Source organism: Pantherophis guttatus, chromosome 5 (assembly GCF_059756535.1).
Source record: "Pantherophis guttatus breed Tessera chromosome 5, ASM5975653v1, whole genome shotgun sequence".
Lineage (NCBI taxonomy): Eukaryota > Metazoa > Chordata > Lepidosauria > Squamata > Colubridae > Pantherophis > Pantherophis guttatus.
The window spans coordinates 1918393-1932152 of NC_142067.1; the positions used below are offsets into that span (position 1 = coordinate 1918393).

Consider the following 13760-nt stretch of genomic DNA (forward strand, 5'->3'; position numbering starts at 1 on the left):
AAATGGAAACGCGGCAGTGATTGAACTTAAGAAATGCGGCGAGAAAAGTCGCAACTTGAGGCAAAATTCAACCAAGGTCTCACTGAACAGCGGAAAGGTTGGCCTCAATTGTCGTAAGTCGAGGACTTAACCTGTACAGGTGGTCCTCGACGTACGACCACAGTCGAGCCCCCAAATTTCCACTGCTAAGCCGGGCAGCTGTCAAGTGAGTTTTTGTTCCCTTTCTCAACCCTTTTTTTTTTGCTGCACTCGTTAAGCAAATCACTCTAGCTGTTAAGCGAATCATGTGGTCGTTGAGCGAGTCGGGTTTCCCCCGTTGACTTTGCTTGTCAAAAGGGGATCGTGTGACTCCCGGGGACACGGCAGCCGTCATAAGTCCATGCCAGTTGCCAAGCGTCTCAATTTGGATCCCCTGAGCTTGGGAGATGGCTGCGACGGTCGTAAGTGTGAAAAAAACGGTCCTGAGTCCATTTTTTAACCAGTGTCGTAACTTTGATTCTTCACTAAATGAACTGTTGAAAGTCGAGGATCACCTGTACCTGTTTTAGCACTCCGAGAGGTAGCATGGAGGGCCACTGGGAGAAACAAATTTTCGGAGAAAAATGAGTTTTTGGCTTGACTTTGTAAACCATTCTTGGACACAAGACGTCCATCTAAAGCAGTGTTTCTCAACCTTGGAAGCTTGGGGGATTCTGGGAGTTGAAGTCCACCCATCTTCAAGCTACCAAGGTTGAGAAACACTGATGAGTTTGGCAGGTGTCAATTAAGCAGAGAGCTGATGCTTCAAAAAATATGACCGCCTAAAAATATTACTGTAGGAAGGAAAGTATTCTCCTCTCTTTGCACTATGCCTGCAGCTGTTCTCGGACAATTTAAGACTACTATTTCGTTAATAGGTAAGAGAGGAGGGTTTGCGTCCTGGGGGAGGAAGAGGAGGAGGACAACTGTGGAGTCCTTCGTGCTCTCTGAGTTGGTTTGTTTTCATGCAGACGTTTCGTGACCCAACTAGGTAACGTCATCAGTGTTAGAAGGAGGGGTGTGTGGGAGGAGGAGGAGGAGGATTGTGGGGTCCTTTTGTACTCTCTGACCTGGGTTGTATTCTTAAGAGCCATTTTGTGACCCAGTTAGGGAACATCATCAGTGCTGGGAGGGAGTGGGTATGTGAAGAGGAGGAGGAGGACGACGAAGAGGAGGAGTCCTTCATGCTCTCTCAGTTTGCTTGTTTTCATGCAGACGTTTCGTGACCCAACTAGGTAACGTCATCTGTGTTAGAAGGAGGGAGTGTGTGGGAAGAGGATTGTGGGGTCCTTTTGTACTCTCTGACCTGAGTTGTACTCTTAGAGACATTTTATGACCCAGTTAGGGAACATCATCAGTGCTAGAAAGGAGTGGGATATATACAAGCCAACAGAGAGCAAAACCTCGCTCCCTTCTAGCTCTGATTAGGTTTATTAATTGGGTCCTAAAACGTCTGCAAGAGAACCACCAAGCTCAGAGACCACCAAAGACTCCTCCTCCTCCTCTCCACAGCACTGATGAGGTTCCCTAGTTGGGTCATGAAACGTCTGCCAGAAAACCACCGAGCTCAGAGAGCCCCAAGGAGCCCACCGTTCCACCCTGACCTTCAGAGATTCCTTTCTAAAGTCCTGAGATGTTTCAAGACGAACCTCTACGTCAGTGTTTCTCAACCTTGGAAGCTTGAAGATGGGTGGACTTCAACTCCCAGAATCCCCCAGCCAGCAGCGCTGGCTGGGGGATTCTGGGAGTTGAAGTCCACCCATCTTCAAGCTTCCAAGGTTGAGAAACACTGTTCTACGTGAACTTCAGAAGGCTGAGGCCCCTGTGGTTACGATTCCCCCTGCCCCAATCTTCTCTGTGTCTCTCTTAGATTAAATCCCGGCTACCTAAGATCCGAAAGCGGCCCACGCCGGTCGAAATGGCTGTGGAGACCACTTTCTGGCAACTGTGGACGGGCGCAGATCTGGATCCTAACAAAAGACTCGCTTCCCCAGCTGTTCCAGACAGCCAATCCTTTTCTCTGGCCTACGACCTCGATCAGCCCATCCTATCTCCTCTTCGGTCGGAGGACAGGTCGGCCTGCATCTCCATGACCACTTTATACAACGAAGCCTTGACGTCCGAGTCCTCCCGAGAAGGGACGTCCTACGGAAGCGATGTCCTGCACGAGTCTTCCATCGATCGGATCCTGGCTGGGAAGGTTTCTGCATCCCGGGTCTGGTTGGAAGAGAGTCTTTCCGAAGTCCTCCTCCCCTCATCTCAGTTACCTTCGCGAAGTCCACCTGGGTTGCCACCACCAAGAGAGCCACCTTCATCAGGCCACCTTCCGTCTGAGCCTCCACGTCTCCCAGAGGACGGGTCAGAATCCCTACCCTACCTGAGGACACCTTCTGGAGAACGTCTACCGGAGATACAGTTGGAACCTGTTGCCCCTCCAAACTCACCTTCGGAGGGACAGGATGGGTCAGAACCTGTTCAGATCGTTGGACCAGAAGAAGAAGAAGGAGAAGAAGGTAGAACTCTCCTCTCCACTGCTTCTGGTGGAGAGCTGACTCAGTTGGCACCGTCTTTGGTGGAACGGGAAGAATCCGAAACGCTGGTATCATCTGAACACGGCCTCAAAGGAGAAGACCTGGGTGTCCCTCTTTCACCCGTCCGATCGCTTTCGGTGGAAAAGGATCTCCCATCAAGGGGATCATCTGTAGAAGATGAGGATCGGGAGGAACCCGTGGCCATCTCCTATCCCAGCGGGGAGGATTTAGAAGAAGGCGTCCCGTTGATGGGATCAGGGGACCTTCTTCCAGAGGTGGCCTTGTTGACCGTTTCTTCAGAAGAAGAGGAAGAGGAGACTTCTCCGCTTCCCACCTTTGTGTTGGAAGACATGGATCTCTTGGGTTCTTCAGAGGAAGGGGAATATTCTGGATCTCCAAGTTCTCCTTTTGTGGAAGACGGCCAGGAGAGCCTGATGTTGGTGGATTCGTCTGCACAAACATCGACACGATTCTTGGTTCCGCCTTCCCGATCCGTTTCTGGAGAACTGTCCAAACTGTTTGCCCAGATCCATGACTACGCCTTGCCTCCAGAACCCGAGGAGGACGCTTTCCTGGCGGAAGAGATGCTCACGAGTAGCGGACAAGGTGTCACCGAACCCATCTTCATAACTCAGGTGGGTGACCCGGCGAGATGCCAGATTACAGGTAGTCCTCAACTAATGACAACCGAGCCCAAAATCTCTCTCTTGCTAAGCGAGACCGTTGTAAAGTGACTTTTGCCCCATTTTATGCCCTTCCCTGCCACAGCTGTTAAGTAAACCATGCCTAAGGTGGGACTAGAACTCCCAGTCTCCTAGTGATTGGCCCAGAGTCATCCTGACAGTTTTTGTGTCCAAGGCGGGACTAGAACTCCCCGTCTCCTGGTGATTGGCCCAAAGTCTCCCAGCCGACTTTCATGCCTAAGGCGGGACTAGAACTCACCATCTCCTGGTGATTGGCCCAAAGTCTCCCAGCCGACTTTCATGCCTAAGGCGGGACTAGAACTCACCATCTCCTGGTGATTGGCCCAAAGTCTCCCAGCCGACTTTCATGCCTAAGGCGGGACTAGAACTCACCATCTCCTGGTGATTGGCCCAAAGTCTCCCAGCCGACTTTCATGCCTAAGGCGGGACTAGAACTCACCATCTCCTGGTGATTGGCCCAAAGTCTCCCAGCCGACTTTCATGCCTAAGGCGGGACTAGAACTCACCATCTCCTGGTGATTGGCCCAAAGTCTCCCAGCCGACTTTCATGCCTAAGGCGGGACTAGAACTCACCATCTCTCAGCGATTGGCCCAAAGTCTACCAGACAGCTTTCATACCTCAGGTGGGACTAGAACTCACTGACACCTGGTAATCGGCCCCAAATCACCCAATTTGTTTCCATTCCTAAAGTGGGACTAGAACTCCCCGTCTCCTGGTGATTTTGGTCCAAAGTCACCCAGCCAACTTTTCATACCTCAGGCGGAACTAGAACTCCTTGACTCCTGGTTTCGAAGCCAGCACTTTAACCCCCTACACAAAACCCGCTCTCTAAATTGCTTGACTCTGGATGCCTTGCAGCCCAATTAAAAGCATATCGAAAAAACATAAAGCCGAAAGCCAATAAATGCATTAGAATTAAGAAAGAAAGACTTCAGAGAGCAACGTAAGATGGCTGAAGTGTATGACGGCTCCCCTCCAGAAGTTGTGGCTGCTTCATTCCTGGAGGTTTTCAAGAAGAGATTGGACAGCTGCTTCTCTGAAAGGGTAGGGGGAATTGAGTAGGAGGGATGGACTAGAAGACCTTTGAGGTCCCTTCTGATTCGCCGTTATTCTCTTATTCTGACCTTGAAAGTCAAACCAAGGCTTAAGTACCTTCCTCAAAAAGCATCGTTTGGAAATAACCTGAGTTTGTCGTGATCTCTTTTTTTTCCCTGCTTTCCTTCTTTTGGGGGGGCAAGGTGGAGGAATCTCTCGATTCCAGGAGGTCCCATTTGAGCCTGGGGAAGGTGACTCTCAACGTGCCGGAGAAGTTTAGGGGTTACGAGGAGCTGCTGGGAGGGGACCCCGGATCCGATTTTGTTGAGCCAAAAGGTAAGTTGATCCCCCTGCCGCTCGTTGAGGGTGGGGTGCCCCATTGGCCGGCTTCGAAGGACTTCTTTTTGGAGTGGGGGGTACCTGAAAAAAAGCTCAGAAGAGAGGCAAACCCCCCCCTCTTTGGGTCCTCTCCAAAGGAAGCAGATGGCCACGGGATTGACAGGATCCGGACGGAAGAAATCAAAAAGATATTTAATTTAATTTAATTTAATTTAATTTAATTTCCAATTTATATACCGCCCTTCTCCCTGAGGACTCAGGGCGGTGTACAGCCAAGATAAAAAAACATAGAATACAAATATTAAAAAACATTTAAAAATATATATAAATTTTGGCCCGAAAGTTAAAAAATCACAGACTGATTAAAAGAATTTAAAAATTTCCATATGTGGTGGACATGTCCAGAGGCCCAAAAAAATAAAAATAAAAATTGAACGAAAATACATAACATGGCTAGAGAAAACAACTAAACAACGTACAGACCTAAACCCAGAAATATTTTTTTCTGGCTAGGTATACTGCCAGAAAAAAATACGATAAAAGAGAAGGAATATTTAATATTACACGTTTTGACAGCAGCGAGAATTGCGTTTGCAACAATATTGGAAAAAGGAGGAAACTCCCGCAGAGGAAAATAGAATTAGAAAAATATTATTAGACTGTGCGGAAATGGATAGGCTAATACTAAAGATAAAGAAGACACAGGATGCTTCTTAACTTGGGATCTGATTTACCAAAGGTTAGATAATAATAACAAAGGTAGAAATTAGAAATCGGAAGAATATCATTATATATAAGCAAAGAATTTTATTACTGTTATGATTATATATTTGTAACAGTGGTGGAATCCATTTTTTTTTACTTCCGGTTCTGTGGGTGTGGCTTGGTGGGCGTGGCATGGTTTGGTGGGTGTGGCAGGGGAAGGATACTGCAAAATCTCCATTCCCTCCCCACTCCAGGGGAAGGATACTGCAAAATCTCCATTCCCATCCCACTCCAGGGGAAGGATACTGCAAAATCCCCATTCCCACCCCACTCCAGAGGAAGGATATTGCAAAATCTCCATTCCCATCCCACTCCAGGGGAAGGATACTGCAAAATCCCCATTCCCACCCCACTCCAGGGGAAGGATACTGCAAAATCCCCATTCCCACCCCACTCCAGGGGAAGGAAACTGCAAAATCCCCATTCCCACCCCACTCCAGGGGAAGGATACTGCAAAATCCCCATTCCCACCCCACTCCAGGGGAAGGATATTGCAAAATCCCCATTCCCACCCCACTCCAGGGGAAGGAAACTGCAAAATCCCCATTCCCACCCCACTCCAGGGGAAGGATACTGCAAAATCTCCATTCCCTCCCCACTCCAAGGGAAGGATACTGCAAAATCCCCATTCCCACCCCACTCCAGGGGAAGGATACTGCAAAATCTCCATTCCCTCCCCACTCCAGGGGAAGGAAACTGCAAAATCCCCATTCCCACCCCACTCCAGGGGAAGGATACTGCAAAATCTCCATTCCCTCCCCACTCCAAGGGAAGGATACTGCAAAATCCCCATTCCCACCCCACTCTGGGGCCAGCCAGAGGTGGTATTTGCCGGTTCTCCAAAGTACTCAAAATTTCCGCTACCGGTTCTCCAGAACCTGTCAGAACCTGCTGGATTTCACCCCTGATTTGTAAATTGACTCAGACAATACACTGCCTATTAAGCACTTAGATATGTTAAAGAAAAATATATAAATAAAAACTTTTAAAAAATGAAAACGAGGACCTCTGTGACCAACATCCCCCACCCCAAATATAACACCAGGGACTAGATACGTAATGCATGTTTTCCAGCTGTGCAACAGTATTATCCCCATGGTTCCCAGCCATCCCGATTAGGAATTATGGGTCTTGTAGTTCACACAACATCATGTTGGGCTACCGTCCAGGCTGTCCTCGACTTAACGACCGCAGTCGAGCCCAACATTTCTGTTGCTTAAGGGAGGCATTGGTTAAGGGAGTTTGAACCCCCCCCTCTACGACCTTTCTTGCCACTGTCCTTAAGTGAATCACTGCAGTGGATAAGTTAGTCACGGTCGTTAAATGAATCCAGCTTCCCCCCCCATTGACTTTGCTGGTCAGACAGTCGCAAAAGAGGATCACATGACCTTGGGACGCTGCGACCGTCATAAGTACGTGCCCGTTGCCAGAAGCGTCTGAATTTGGATCACGTGACCGCGGGGATGCCACGGTGGTCGTAAGTGTGAACAATGATTCCTAAGTCACTTTTTAACAGTGCCGTGACGACTTTCGGCGGTCACTAAATGAACGGGTTGTAAATCGAGGAGTACCTGCATTCTTTCAGGTTGTGCACCGGTGTTTCATAATCTTGGCTAGCTGGGGAATTCTGGGAATTGAAGTCCACTGGGCTTAAAGTTGCCAAGCTTGGAGACCTCTGGACTAGACTGGAGCATTTCTACAACTACCTTTTTCCCCATCTAACAATCACACTGGGGAGCCCAGGTGGAGGTGGACTTCTCCGTAAGGATCCCCGTTTAGGGTGGAATCCACTATTCCGGTAAAAGAGGATATTTGTAAGTCTGGGTTGAATTGGAGGGTCCTTGGTGCTCTCTGAGGTGGGTGGTTTTCTTGCAGACGTTTCATGACCCAACTAGGGAACGTCATCAGTAATAGAAGGAAGTTGGGTTTGTAGAGTGGAAGAGGAGGAGGAGGAGTATTGTGGAGTCTTTGGTGCTCTCCGAGCTTGGTGGTTTCCTTGAAAATGTTTCATGACCCAACTAGGGAACATCATCAGTGCTAGAAGGGAGGAGGAGGAGGAGAAGGAGAAGGAGAAGGAGAAAAAGAAGGAGAAAGAGAAAGAGGAAGAGGAGTATTGTGGAGTCTTTGGTGCTCTCCGAGCTTGGTGGTTTCCTTGAAAATGTTTCATGACCCAACTAGGGAACATCATCAGTGCTAGAAGGGAGGAGGAGGAGGAGAAGGAGAAGGAGAAGGAGAAAAAGAAGGAGAAAGAGAAAGAGGAAGAGGAAGAGGAGTATTGTGGAGTCTTTGGTGCTCTCCTAGCTTGGTGGTTTCCTTGAAAATGTTTCATGACCCAACTAGGGAACATCATCAGTGCTAGGAGGGGATGGGGTTTGTGGGGAAGAGGAGGAGGACTGTAGGGTACTTGTTGCTCTCTGAGCTGGGCAATTTCCTTGCAGACGATTCAGGATCCAACTAGGGAAGATCATCAGTGATAGAAGGGAGGGGGGGTTTGTAGAGTGAAAAAGAAGGAGGTAGAAGAGGAGGAATTTTGGTAGATCAGGGTTGAAAACCGGGTCCTTGGTGCTCTAAGGTCCGTGGTTTTCTTTCAGATGTTTCATGACCCAAGTAAATAACATCATTCATCAAGTCGGGCTGGCCTAATCTCTCCAATTGTGTATTTTAATTTGGATTTTTTAATGGGGGATTTTTAACTGTTGGGCCAAATTGTTTAATTTATTTTTAAATTGTTTTTAAATTTTGTATTTGATGTTTTTTTACTTCTGGCTGTTCACCGCCCTGAATCCTTCGGGAGAAGGGCGGTATATAAATTTAAATATTAAATTAAATTATTAAATCATTAGTCCAAGAAGAGAGGACGACTGTGTGGGCTCCTTGGTGCTCTCTGGGCTTGGTGGTTTTCTTGCAGACGTTTCATGACCCAACTAGAGAACATCATCAGTGCTAGAAGAGAGTAGGGTTTGTGGAGAGGAGGAGGAAGACAACTGTGGGGTCCTTGATGTTCTCTGGGCTTGGTGGTTTTCTTGCAGACGTTTCATGACCCAAGTAGGGAAGATCATCAGTGCTAGAAGGGAGGGGGGGTTTGCAGAGAGAAAGAGGAGAAGGACGGGAAGGACTGAAGGTTCCTTGATGCGCTCTGAGTTTGGGGGTTTTCTGGCAGACATCTCATCACCCGACCAGGTAACATCATCAGGACGAGAATAGAACAGAACCAACTCATGAACTCCCCTCCTAAATGATAAGGGAGAAATCCGTTTTTTCTTTTTCTTTCCATCCCACCCTTTCTCGACGTGTGCCTTGAACCAGGAATACAACAGAACGTCCAAGCTTTGGAGAAGGCCCTCCGCTATCCTCTGGTCTACCGCGACCCAAAAGCCAGACTGGATTGCTACCAGAAACCTTACGTCTCCGCCAAAAAGAAGGTCAGGAGATCCTTGGGACGGTGGGGGAGGTCTTGGGTGGGATGGTCCCCATCCTGGATCCAGCCAACTTTCTTTGGCTTCAGTCTCCTCTCGTTAAAACGGTCTTTAATCTTTTAATATTTTTTTTTGAATAAATATTTAATAATATTTTCTCACAGGTCTTGAGGGTCCCTGCGCCGAAGCCTCGGAAGACCAGGATGGAACGGCTGGAAGAAATCCTGCTGGAGCTGAGGAAGCCCAAAAACATTCTCCACATCCCCCTAGGTAAGGGCTGAAGGGTTTGGAGGCAGCACCTGAGAAGGACCCCAAGGCCGGGGGTCAATCCCAGGAGGGCTTTGGGGAGTGTTGTGGTCCGTCAGCGGCCTGTGCAGCTAGTAGCTGATTCTGACAGCGAGGAGGCTGGTGTGGTGCAGCCTGTGCAGCTGGCGCTCGAGTCGGACAGTGAGGAGGCTGGAGAAGATGTGGTGCCAGAGGCAGGGATTCAGCCAGGGCCTTCAGAACCTCCAGAAGCTCCCATAAGTGAAGAGGAAGAAGAGGAGGAGCCTCTTCTCGATGCACGGGCGCGCAGAGCTGCCAAAAGGCAGGAGTGGCTCCTCAGGAGGAGGTCTCCTCGAGAGTAAGGCTTGGGGCTAATTGGCCACTCCCTTAGCCTATTTAAGGAGGAACACCAACTGAAGCAATTTGTAGGGAACAACTTTAGTTCACTCTCCTTCACGTCTGGATTCTCTCCAAATTGCTTCTGGGCTTTCTGCCAACCTTAGAAATTTTGTGATTACTTTATCTTTGGATTCTTGTAGGCTGTTAAGAAAGTTTATTAACAGCCTTTGTTTTGAAAAAGACTGAGTTATTTTAGTAAATTTAAATTTTGTACAGACTTTGTGTGTGCTGCATTCTTTGGGGTCCGTAGCTGGGGCAGAACAGGGAGACCTGGAAGATGGGAATTCCCCTAGGTCTGTTTCAGGGAAAGGCAACAGCTGTCCGAGGTTTCTTCACCAAGAGAATCAGAGGACTGGAGGCCAATTCATGTGAAGAATGGCTGCAGGAAACGGGTTTGTCTACTCTAATAGAGAAGGACTAAGGCAGGAGAGGGATGAACCAGATGTTAATTTTAATCTGGTTCGCTGAACTGGTAGTTGCAAGGACTGGCTGACCCCGCCCACAACGCCCCTCCCAGGAGTCTCCATGCGGCCCGTTTTGGATGCCAGGTAAGTGCAGGGCCCGTGTGGAGGCTCTGGGAGGGCGAAAAAACAGGCCTACCGGAAACAGGCCCGTTTCCAGCCTCCGGAGGGACTCCAGAACCTGGGGAGGCAGTTTTCGCCCTCCCGGAGGCTCAAAAAAAGCCTCTGGAGCCTGGGGAGGGCAAAAACACCTCCCCCCCAGCTGTGGTGCAGGAAGCTGACTAGGCCACGCCCCCATGGCCACGCCCACCCAGCAATCGGGCAGAGAACCGGTTGCTAAAATTTTTCAATCCCACTCCTGGACTAAGGGTAACATGATAGTATCTTCCAAGTATCTAAGGGGCTGCCCCAAAAGAAGAGGGGGTCCCCCTGTTCTCCAAAGCACCCGAAGGCTGGACAAGAAGCAACGGATGGAAACTCATCCAGGAGTGAAGCAGCCTAGAACTAAGGAGAAATTTGCTAACTGTTAGAACAACCAGTGGAACAGCATGCCACTAGAAGTTGTAGGTGCTCCATCACTGGAGGCTTTTAAGAAGAGATTGGACAGCCAATTGCCTGGAATGGTAGAGGGCTTCCTGCTTGAGCAGGGGGTTGGACTAGAAGACCTCCAAGGTCCCTTCCGGCTCTATTCTTAATACAAATCACTTTTTTTTTTTCTGGCTGGTCATAAATCTGTACAGTTGCTAAGCAAAAAAATGCCAATTGGGGAAAACTGACTCACTTAATAACCGCTGATTTGCTTAACAACGGCTGCAAAAAAAATATTTTTAAAAATCGGATCCAGTCACTTGGATGCCCCCAATGACGACCAAAATAACCTACAACTGTAATTCCATCCTCAAGAACAGTCATAAGTTGAGGACTACTAGTAAGCAGGCGACTTCACTGGCCTCTTTCGATAGCCCAATTCCATTTTAAATTGTTTTTTTTAATCGGATTTTAGTAATAATTTGTGCTTGGAACTCTGCGCTTTTGATATGGCCCACCGGCAGGGGTGAAATGCTCCCGGATCGCTCGATCCAGTAGCGATGGTGGCGGGTGGTTCGGAAAACCGGTAGCAAAAATCCGTGGCCCCACCTCCCATGCCCAGCTGATCCGCACGATCATCAGAGGCTGTTTTTTTTACTTTTAAAAGCATTTTTTCTACAACCTCTTTGGCCGAAAAAATGCTTTTCAAAGTAAAAAAAAAGCCTCTGCCGATCAGGCAACTCAGCTGGGATCGTCGGAGGCTTTTAAAAGCATTTTTTCTACAACCTCTGAAGAGGTTGTAGAAAAAATGCTTTTAAAAGCCTCCGACGATCCCAGCTGAGTTGCCTGATCGGCAGAGGCTTTTTTTCTTTTAAATGATTGTGATGATCAGGCAACTCAGCTGGGATCGTCAGAACCTTTTGAAAGCATTTCTTTACAACCTCTTCACCGAACAAGTTGTAGAAAAAATACTTTTAAAAATAAAAAAAAAAGCCTCTGATGATCGCGCGGCTCAGCTGGGATCGTCAGAGGCTTCTAAAAGCATTTTTTTCTGCAACCCCTTCTGCCGAAGAGGTTGTAGGGGGGAAAAAATGCTCTTAAAAGCCTCTGGCGATTCCAGATGAGTTGCTTGATCATCAAGAGGCTTCTAAAAGCATTTTTTAACAACCTCTTCAGCTGAAGAAGTTGTAGGAAAAAAAAATGCCTTTAAAAGCCTCTGACGATCCCAGCTGAGTTGCCTGATCGTCAGAGGCTTCTAAAAGCATTTTTTTCTGCAACCTCTTAAGTTTGTAGAAAAAATGCTTTTAAAAGTAAAAAAAAAAAAAAAAGTTGGCCACGCCCACCCAGTCACATTACCCCGCCCCACAAGCCACGCCCACAGGACCGCTAGTAACGAATTTTAGATTTCACCCCTGCCCACGGGCTAATCAATAAACTAACTTCTTTTGATAGCCACATCACACGATGCACGCGTTGGGGCGCCCGGGTAGTTTTGCCAAACCTAACTGGGTTAGAAGGTGGCTGATGATGGTTTGCTTCCGTTTCCCCCGATTCTAGTGTGCATCTTGCGGAGGAGAAAGGAGAATTGGCGGGAATACCGGGAAGCTTTAGAACTCCTGAAGGAATTTCAGAGAGATTATAAAGCCACGGTGGCCGTTTGTAACAAGGTCAATGAATCCAGGGCAATCGGCAAGGACCAAGTTCCCAAAACTGACCTCAACCCCATCCCGAAGTTCCGAAGCCTTCCGGAGATCAAGGCCAGGAGAAAGATGGACGAGTCCCCCGTTCAGGTCCTTCAAGAGAAGAACGGCTCCCTTCCAACCAACCAATAAGAGAGATCCCACCTCTACTGGTGTGCCGTCACCTACTTGTAGACCTTCAAGTAGGACGTGGCCTACTGGAGAACTTTTGCTGAGAGGACCTGCAGCTGATGGAGCGGTGATGCCCCTTGGTCCTACCTACCCCACGGAGGAGACATTACCCTTGTTTCCAGGACCCCATAGACTTGAAGGCTTCATTGAGGTCCTCCAAGCTTCACAAACTTGAAAGCATCTTGAAACCTTGAGGTCCATCTTGAAGGGAACGCTCAAAAATGGAACCTGGAAGAGTCGAATGAACAGCTGCACGAATGATGGGCCTCTCGTTTGTTAGACGGACTCTCTTTGACCCGTGTTGAGAAGAAACCATTGATGGAGACCATGTTGAGAATTAATCAGTGGCCATCGGGACCTTCCAGAAGGTCTCCTGGGGAAGGTGTCACTGGTAGACCGAGACCACCAAGTTTTAGTGTCCTCCTGCTAAGACCAACCATCTCCACACACGTTTTTTTCCTTATTTCACCGTTCCTCTCCCTGTGGAAGACCGTCAGAAGTTTCCACAGAAGATTCTTCTTGTTTCAACGGCTGTAATTCTCATTTTCCTGGCGGTTCTTGTAGGCACGTTCTTAAATTCTTAACGCAATAAAATTAATCTCACGAAGGATTTAATCCTTAAAGTACTCTGGCTTTGCTCTCTCCCTTGGATCCTCAGGGTGTACTTGCCGCAGGGAGTTTCAGACCAGAGTGAATTCACCACAAAGTATGTGAACTTAACTGTGGTGTCTGTTCTTAGCTTTGATCTGGTGGGATAACCATGGTTTCTTCCTTGAAATGAAAAGATGGATTAAGTTTTGGTTAGCCAAAAAATACCAAAGGCTAAACTTTCATCCCGGTGACTATTACAAGGAAACCAATCAGCTTTATAGAAAGAAACCACGGTTATCCCATGGCTGAATGACTTTGGGCCAGTCCCTCAGAGCCCACATCACAGGGTGGTGGTTGTGGGGGAAATGAAGGAATGTTAGGTATGGCTAAGGCAGAACTAGAACTCACCGTCTCCTGGTCATTGTTCCAGTCACCCAACTGGCTTTCATGCCTAAAACAGAACTAGAACTCACCGTCACCTGGTGATTGGCCTAAGTCACCCAACTAGCTTTCATGCCTAAGGCAGGACTAGAACTCACTGTCTCCTGGTGATTGGTCCAAAGTCACCCAACTGGCTTTCATGGCTCAGGCAGAACTAGAACTCACCGTCTCCTGGTGATTGGCCCAGTCATCCTACCAGCTTTCATGCCTAAGGCAGAACTAGAACTCACCCTCTCCCAGTGATTGGCCCTAAAATCACCCAGCCAGCTTCCATACTGATGTAGGGACTAGAACTCACTGTCTCCCAGTTGCCAATCTGGTGCCTTCACCACTAGACCAGACTGATTTAAGATGCTAATCTGTTCCCACATGCAACTACACAGACACTTGAATACC

At 48.2% G+C, this 13760-nt stretch overlaps 1 protein-coding gene across 1 annotated transcript in view; it reads left to right on the forward strand.

Moving 5' to 3' along the window:
• XRRA1 (X-ray radiation resistance associated 1) overlaps positions 1-12955 on the forward strand; it is a 37733-nt gene extending 24778 nt beyond the window's left edge. The window contains exons 14-18 of the mRNA XM_087895699.1: positions 1889-3184; positions 4493-4625; positions 8700-8815; positions 8974-9079; positions 12019-12955. Of these exons, the coding sequence (XP_087751825.1) occupies positions 1889-3184; positions 4493-4625; positions 8700-8815; positions 8974-9079; positions 12019-12293 (1926 nt within the window). The 3' untranslated portion in view covers positions 12294-12955. The remainder of the gene's footprint in view (positions 1-1888; positions 3185-4492; positions 4626-8699; positions 8816-8973; positions 9080-12018) is intronic.
• The last annotated feature ends 805 nt before the right edge of the window (positions 12956-13760 follow it).